The 8685-nt window shown below is 55.1% G+C and overlaps 1 protein-coding gene across 2 annotated transcripts in view; it reads left to right on the forward strand.

Moving 5' to 3' along the window:
- Positions 1-41: 41 nt before the first annotated feature.
- Positions 42-8685, forward strand: part of HPN (hepsin) — a 16705-nt gene continuing 8061 nt past the window's right edge. For both annotated transcript variants that reach the window (XM_024733919.1, XM_024733920.1), the window contains exons 1-4: positions 42-197; positions 764-833; positions 6811-6912; positions 7001-7042. In XM_024733919.1, coding sequence (XP_024589687.1) covers positions 818-833; positions 6811-6912; positions 7001-7042 — 160 coding nt within the window. In that variant the 5' untranslated portion in view covers positions 42-197; positions 764-817. The remainder of the gene's footprint in view (positions 198-763; positions 834-6810; positions 6913-7000; positions 7043-8685) is intronic.

Consider the following 8685-nt stretch of genomic DNA (forward strand, 5'->3'; position numbering starts at 1 on the left):
CTCCCCGCCCCTTCCCCCGCCTCTTGCCCAGCCCCCTCCTCCTCAGGTGAGGCAGCCAGGCCTAGCAGGCCCCGCGCCACCGCCGCTGCCTCTGGGGCCGCCGCTGCTGAGGGGCCACCATGCTCCTGCCCAGGCCTGGAGACTGACCCTAAACCGGCACCATCTCTCAGCTCCGCCCCCACCTGCCGGACCCCAGGGTAAGGACCAGGGTCCTCAGTTCCAGTCCCCAGGACGTGGGCCCGCTCACCCAAACCCGCCCTAATGCTCAGCTCCCAGTAGAAGGGCTCCCAGGGACCCGGAGGGTGGGCTGTCAGGCTTCTCCCCAAGGACCTCAGAGTCCCAGCCCCCTGTTCTTCAGACTCCAAGATCGGCCCCGGTCTCCTCCTCCCTCAGACCCCGGAGTCCAGGCCCCTGTGCCCCTCCTCCGAAGGAGGGCTGGCCCCCAAACCTCTCTTTCCCCAGGACCCAGGAGTTGAGGCTCCAGCTCTCCTCCTTCAGACCCAGGAGTTCAGAGCCCTAGTCTCCTCCTCACCCAGGCCCAGGCGTATGGGGTCCCCCAGGCCTACAAATCCAGACATCCCCCTGGCTGCTGGTCGCACACTGACCCCATCCTTGAACCCAGCCCAGTCTGTGTCCGTGATCATGGCGTGCTCTGGCCGGGGCCCAGTCCCTCAGCCTCCCTGGATGGGCGCCTGGGACTGGGGGCACAGGGGCTGGCCTGGGCTCCCCCAGGCCCTGCCTCCCCCCGTTCATCTCCCCACAGGTCCCGCCCCGGCCCAGGAGGTCAGCCGGGGAATCATTAACTAGAGGCCGTGACATGGCGGAGAAGGAGGGTGAGTCCCTCTTTCCCTGAGCCCCAACTTTGGCTCTGCCTAGCGCCCTTCCTTCTGTGCTTTCTTCCCAGCCCTCCACCCCCTTGGAGCCCCCTGTCTCTGGCACCCCTCCTGGGGCCCATCCCCACCCGCTTCTGAAGCCTCCTCTACCTGATTAACTATTAACCAAATTTTCTGTGGGACTGTGCCACCACTTGCCTCCCTGCCACCCCATATGACCTTCCTGGCTCCTTGCCTCAGTTTCCCCTCATCTCCCAGTGATCTCTCAGCTATCCCTGGACCTGTCCTCTACTTGGGGCCAAGGCGGGGAGACTAGCTATCACAGTTAAGGACGCAGACTCCGGAGTCAAATACACAGGTTTGCATTCGAATTGGCTTCTGCCACTTTTTTGCTGTGCCATCTTGTGAAAGTGTCATCGTTTCTCTGGGCTTCATTTCCCCCCTGGGTCAAGCATGGATTCTAATGCTACCTGCCTCCCTACCTCCCTACCTACCTACCCACCTACCTACCTACCTACGTGAGGTTGTTGGGAGCACGTAACACACACAAGGCACCGGCATGGGGCTCGCCGTGTAAGACAGATGCAGTGCACCAGAGCTGTCGTGGAAGAGGTCGGCCGACTTGGAGTCCTGGGACCCAAGACCCCCACCGATTCCAGACATTCCTCCCACCTCCTCACACTGTGGGCAAAACAGCAGAGGGAGGACTTTGGACTCGGTCCGGATGGATGGAAAGGGGAGAGACAACAGAGAAACTGCTCCAGGGATGGTGGGGAGAAACCATATCCTCAGAGAGGCGGGCACTCGAGGGCTCGTGGAAGCCCCTGGCAGGGTCTCTAGACACCCTGGCTCCTTCTTACCCTGGTCCACACTTGGGAGCCAGCTGGAAGGGCCCAGTTAGGGGTGGTCTTTCCTTTCCACGCTCCCCAGCTGGGGCCGACTCCCTCTCTCCTTCCTGGAACCAGGCTAGCTGGGTTTGGTCCCAGGCAGTATCACTTTCTAGCTGTGAGGCCCTGGGCAGGAGACTTACCCTCTCTGGGCCTCGTTTCTTCCTCTGTAAAATGGAGACAGTACTAGTGCCCACCTCAGAGGATGGTGTGAGGATTTACATGCTGTGATAGGCAGGAAGCCCTGAACGTGTTGGCTGAAATGATGGGTGTAGATTACTGGCCTCTTTGGGTCTCAGCACAGCTAGCAAATCAGAGCCCAAATCATTCAGCTGTGGCCCAGAGTAAATCCAGGCTCCCAGTGGCTCGGGAGAAGGTGCTTGTGCCCTTGCTGAGCAGGTGGGCAGCAGAGCCCTGCACCTTTGGAACCATTCCTTCCTGGAGCCCACTGAAGGGATCTCACCGGGCCTGGGGCCTATGGGTGAATGAACCAGGGATGAAAAGCAGAGCATGTGCTGAAGGATGGCCAGAGACTGGCCTGGGGACAGAGAGAACCGAGGCACAGTGGGCTTCAGTGCATCTCCAGGCAGCTCGGGCCTGGCCCTGGATGGGAGTCCTGCTGTCGTTTCAAACCTAGACACGAATGCTGAAAAGTTCTGGCATTGTGGTTACTTGCTCAGTGACCCCAGGTGGGTGGCTGCACCTCTCTGGGCCTCCTTTCCTCATCTGTAAATTGGGGATGGTGATAATGACACCTTCCTCATTAACAGTTGCAAGGATTTTAGGAAACTGCAGGATGGGGTTAGGACAGGGCTAAGGTCGGTGTAGCTTCTGAGAACCATTGTGGCTGCAGTTGTGCTGATGTTTACCAGTGTTACCATTCTGCTGGGTTTTTAACAAATAAATCTATTTATTTATTTATTTTGGCTGCGTTGGGTCTTTGTTGCTGCGCGCAGGCTTTCTCTAGTTGTGGCGAGCGGGGGCTACTCTTTGTTGTGGTGCGTGGGCTTCTCATTGCAGTGGCTTCTCTTGTTGCAGAGCACGGGCTCTAGGCACGCGGGCTTCAGTAGTTGTGGCACACGGGCTCAGTAGTTTTGGCTCGTGGGTTCTTGAGCTCAGGCTCGGTAGTTGTGGCGCACGGGCTTAGTTACTCCGCGGCACATGGGATCCTCCCGGACCAGGGATGGAACCCGTGTCCCCTGCATTGGCAGGCGGATTCTTAACCACTGCACCACCAGGGAAGCCCCATTCTGCTGTTGAAGTACACCTAAGGCGAGGTTTGGTGCTTCCTGGAGACTTAGAATCAGAGGAGGTGATATCTGAGTTGACACTCAGGAGGAGGAGGGAGTAGGTAGGTGTGCCAGGCAGAGGGAAGAGCAAGGCTAACAGCCGGGGTGACAATCTGCCCGGTGTGCAGTGGCACGTAGCTAATTTCGTATTTCTGTCGGTAAAGTTGGAAATGTAGCTGGGAGGGTGATTGAGATCCATTAGGACTCTTTTTGGTGAGAAGCTGGCCCATGACTGGGCAGTGCCGGGTCTCTCCACAAGGTGGCGCTGGTGGGTATTCTTTGTTTTATAAGCCCTGTCGTTTTGGTTGCTTTTTGGAACGGCTTATCAGTTGTCTGATAAGGACCCATATGGCTGTATGGGAATTTAGGAAAGCATGTTCAACCCCCAAATCTCTAATAGCCATGCTTACATCCTAGAGGGGCTGGCACCACGGGCTGAGGGCTTTAGGCTCTGTCCTGGGGAGCACTGGGGAGTCATGGAGGGTAGGGACAGGTTGGATTTGGTGTTTAGGAAGATTCTCTGGGGTTCTATGTGGAGGCTGGGCCAGAAGGAGAGACTGAGCCCAGGGGTTGGATGAGGTGGGAGCAGGGAAGGGCGGGAGACACTTAGGAGGCCTGTAGCTGAGGTGGGAGGGAGGCGTCCTGCAGATGAGGGACATTCCTGAGGATGAGGGCCTCTGAGATGGGACCTGGGGATTTGGGGAGACATTGAGGCCAGTATGGGACCTGGGAGGTGTGAAGGACCTTGGGGATTCAAGTGGGAGGCATCTAAGAGACTGCAGGACCCCGATCTAGGACAAAGGAGAGTCCAGGGCTGGGGACAGAAAAGGGACACAGGCTGTGGAGGTGTGTAAGACAGATGGGAGTGGGGAGGCATGAGGGGGAGGAGGCCATGGCCGCCCTGGGGACCCCAGATTTCAGGGAGTGTGTGGAGGAGATGGAGAAGTAGGGGGAGAATCAGAATCGGGCACGGGCGGTGTCCCAGAAATCAGACGGGGAGAGACTTCTGTTCAGGAAGTTGGAGTTGTGTACAATGAAAACAGACACGGAGCTGTAGATTGAATGGAGTTTCAGAGACCAGGAGCCAAAGATGTCACTTGGGAGGGTTTTGCAGCCAAATGGTGGGGACAGAAGCATTGTCCTGTGAGAGGACAAGGGCAGCCTAGCGCCCTTGGAGGAACAGAGAGCAGAGCCTCAGGGGGAAGCTCGGGGGTCCTGGCTTACCCAGCCCTTTCGCCCCTGAGGAATCACGCAAGGATGCCGCTGCCTCTCACACAGTGAGGATGCTTTCCTGCCTCAGCAAAGATACGCAGTGAGAATGCCTCTCGCACCAGGGAACCAGAGTGAGGATGCTTCCTGTCCCACCAGAGGCACCTGTTTGGGGGTTGCCCGAAGTCCCCTGAACCAGAAGGCATGAAAGCAAGTTTTGCCTCTCACCTTAAGAGACACAGGGTGGCAATGCTTCCTGTCCCAGCAGACGTGCCAAAGCCCCTGGGCTGGGCTCTGAGTGGCCCGAAGCTCTGCAGGCACATCTGAACAGAAAGGAACCAGGACGAGCCTGACGGCTAGCGGAGCCAAGACCTCCCACTGGAACCAGGAAGTTGGTTGGGGGTAGAGGTGGGGACCTCTCTCCTCAGGGAGACAGGAAGGGGTCAGCCAGCCAGGGCTGGGCTGGCCTGGTCCACTGGGGCCTCTTTGGAGGGAGGAGCACGTTGACGGGAATGGCTGGGCTCTCAAATTCTTAAGACACTCAGACAATAGGCATCCCAGGAAGGTGCTGGACTGCTCGCTGCTCCATTCCCGGTGCTGGCCTGGCCCTGTGCCCATCAGCCGTACTGCCATGACACAGATGGCAAAGCTGGGAGGTCCTGCAGCCCTGGGAGGGCCTTGCAGATGCCAAGGGCAGTCGGGTGCATGCCAGGCCCAGCAAAAGCTTTCAGCTGCCTTTTCCCTTTGGTTCTCCTGATCTCTAGCAAAAGGGTTGGCTTTTCAGCCCCAGGGCCCCTGTTGTACTGGGAATAAAATCCCTCTTGTCCGGGGGCTGCCAGCCCTCCCCAGCTGGCCCCAGCCTTGGTCCCACTGCCTTCCCCAAGCTCATGCCATTCTGGCCACATCAGTGGCCTCTCTTGCCCTCTAACCCACCATGCTTGTTCTTGCCTCAAGGACTTTGCCTGTGCTGTTCCCTCTGCCCACTGTCCCCTTCCACGAGAGGTCTTTGCTTGGCTGGTCTCACCCCTCAGGTCTCCGCTCAAAAGTCACTTCTTGGGGAGGCCCTTCCTGAACACCCCACAGAACACTGCCACCCCCAACCCACATCATTTTCTTCATAGACTTTGCCACGATCTGGAGATTATCAAGTTCATTTACTTGTTTACTTGTTTGGGTTTTCCCCTCACTTTACGCACATGGGAATGTGAGCTCCATGAGAACCAACATCTCATCTGTCTTGTTTTGGGATGTGTCTCCAGAGCCTAGAATGGTGCCACGTACATAGTGGATGTTCAATAGGACAATGAATGAATAAAGTCTCATTTTACTGATGAGAAAACTGAGGCCCAGAGAGGTGAAGGGAGTTGCCCAGGACCACACAGCTCTAATGATTTAAAGGCATTTATTGACCAATAAAAAAATGAAAAATAAATAAATAAATAAAAGCATTTATTGAGAACTTGCTATATGCCAGCCACTATAGCACAGGGAGGGGTAGCATGCTTAGTGGTTATACACTTGGACCCCAGTGCCAAATCTGCCCAGGACTCAGCACTGCCTCTTCCTGGCTGAGTCACCTTGGGCAGGTGACTCCACTTCTCTGAGCCTCAGTTTTCCCTGTCTGAACAATGGGAATCATGACTTAGATAAGGACTGAATAAGTTAATGCGTTCAGAGCAGCGCTTGGCACATAAAACATGTGATAAGAGTATGGTTTTTATTATTTAAAAGAACTTTAAAACATTATACTTAGAGGTGTGTGCTAGGTGGATGCCCATTAAATAGATGAGGAAGCTGAGGCTCAAAGAGGTGACAGCACCTGCCCAAGGTCCCACATAGGAATGGGTAAGGTCAATATATATATGTATTTTTTTGGCCACGCCACGCGGCATGCAGGATCTTAGTTCCCAGACCAGGGATCGAACCTGTTGCCCCCTGCAGTGGAAGTGCGGAGTCTTAACCACTGGACCGCCAGGGAAGTCCAAGGCCAATATTTTTAAGTGAGGCTGGTAAATTTCCAAATGTAGGTTCTCAACCTCCAGGGGCAAATTTGACCTTGGAGCTGGGTCCTCTGGGAGAGTTCTGGTTTTGGGGGGTTCCCAGGGGCAGAGGGTCTGGTATAGCAGAGAGAAGTGAGGCAGTGAGGAAATGCCAAACAGCAGGGAAGAGAGTTGCCAAGAGGGCAAAGGTCAGGGGTCACAGCCCCCAAGAGGCTCCAAGAACCTCTGGGAAAGTTAGCAGAAGTGAGACGTTCAAGAAAAGACGGCACGACGTGATGGAGGAAATACAGAAGCGCAGCGTCATAGGGGAGGAGAAATCCCTTAAGTGCCAGGAATATAGGCAGGGAGGGCGGAAGCTGTCCCAGCCACGGCTCTTCCCGGCTGGAGCCCTTGGGGTGCTGGACACCTGGTTGTCCTCGCCGCAGGGGAGGGACGGCCCTGCCAACTGTTCACCCCAGGAAACTGGGCCCAGGGCAGGGCAGGCTCAGGCGTGCTAAGTTGGCCTGGGGGCAGGGCAGAGCTGGCCCCGTGCTCAGATCCTGCCACAATGAGGACAGACCTGGCTGTGGCCCCAGCATGGTGTCTATTGCAGGTGGCCGGACTGTGCCATGCTGCTCTGGACCCAAGGTGGCAGCTCTCACTGTGGGGACCGTGCTGCTCCTGACAGGCATCGGGGCAGCATCCTGGGCCATTGGTGAGAGTGGATGGACCCCTGCGCCTCTACCCTCCCCTGCCCCCTGCAGTTCCCAGCCTACCTGCCCTCACCTCTGCCTTCTCCGCAGTGACCGTTCTACTCAGGAGTGATCAAGAGCCGCTGTATCCAGGTGAGTAGAGCGTGCTGAGACCCTCTGGGGAGCCCTGGAGGAAGCCCGTACCTGGTGGGAACTCAATGAAAGGATTTTTTTGAATGAACTCGTATTGTTGCTCTAAACACTTCACTTGTCCAACCCAGTGTTTTTCAGACTCTAAATGTGTTACCCGTTAGTGCATCATGAAATTAGTGAGCTGAAAACCACACTTTAAAATCATGAAATAGATTAAAAAAATGAGTGCATCTCTCTCAGTAAGAAGAAGTTCTGTTAAGCTTTTCTTTTGGTTTTATGAGGGTGGGACCGTTATTCTCTCCATATTACAGATGGGGAAACTGAGGCTTAGAGCAATGCCATAGTTCACCCCAGAAAACAGACGTTCAAGGCTACATCATAATGTAAAAATGTGTTTCTTATTGCGGAACGTGGTCAAACATGTTTGAGAGGTACTGTATGAATTCAGCCAACCTTTTTCTAGCTCTCCTTGGAGGTAGCTGCTGTTAGTATCCCCATTTACAGATGTGGAAAGTGAAGACCAGAGAGGACATGCAGCTGGTAAATGATGGGGCCACGAATAGCTCTTTGACTGGACTGGTAGAGATGTATCTGCATGCAGGTGGGAAGGAGCGGCCACACAAATAGATGCAGAAACTCACTGTGGAATGAATGAATCTTCCCAAATGCCAACTCCAAGCTGCCGTTCTATAGCTCAGGGCAGCAGGAAGAATGGGGAAGTTGGGTGATGGGATGCATTTTTCACTCCCACAAGCCTCATGTAGTTCCATAAAGGACTCAGATCACATTAAGAGCAGAAATGAGCATCTAGACAAGGAAAGCCACCGTCCAGGTCAACCACCACAGTTGACACTTAAGAGAGCATTTACACGTGCCAGGCACAGGCCTCAGGGCTTTGCGGGTATTGATTCATTAAATCCTCCCCACAGCCCATTTTAATATGGGGAAATGAGGCTTGGAAAGACCAAGTGACTTGCCTCAGGTCACTGGGATCGGAACCAGGCAGCCTGGATCCAGCTCTTGTGTAGAACTACTATACTCTATTGTTTCTCAAGAAACAGCCAAGTTGCCATAGTGACGGCTAACACATGCCAGGCCTTGGCTGCAGCCTTTGCACAAGAGCCCTGTGAAGTTGGGGCCATTATCATCATCCCCATTTTGCAGATGGGGAAACTGAGGCCCAGTGAAGTGAACTGACTTGTCCAAGTCCGCACATTGAATAAATGGCAGGGCAGAAGGGTCATGCACTTGCCGGAAGCTCGCTACTGCCACTGGGCTAAAAGGAGCCAGGCTCCAAGGCTCCTAGGGTGTGGGCCCCTCTCCATCCTCACCTCATGCTTTCTTCCGGTGCCCTTCAGGCTCCAACGCACTGGCAGCTCTCACGCCCTCGAAGGACCCTCCCTGCACCACCTTCTTTCCCGCTCGCATCCCGAGGCAGGTTTCAGGGTCTTGCGCCATCACTGCTGAGCTGAGGCTCACACCTGTCCTGCCCTCTCTGGTTCTCAGAGTCCTCATTTGGAAACTGGGAGTGAGAATTAGAGGAGGTAATGATCCGTGCAACACTTGACTCTCAGCCAACTTGGTTAACATGGGCTTTTGTGTCTCATGCTTCAGGCTATAACATTCCTGAGCAGGGCCTTTCT

This window comes from Neophocaena asiaeorientalis, unplaced genomic scaffold, assembly GCF_003031525.2.
Source record: "Neophocaena asiaeorientalis asiaeorientalis breed wild unplaced genomic scaffold, Neophocaena_asiaeorientalis_V1.1 scaffold280, whole genome shotgun sequence".
Taxonomy (NCBI): Eukaryota; Metazoa; Chordata; class Mammalia; order Artiodactyla; family Phocoenidae; genus Neophocaena; species Neophocaena asiaeorientalis.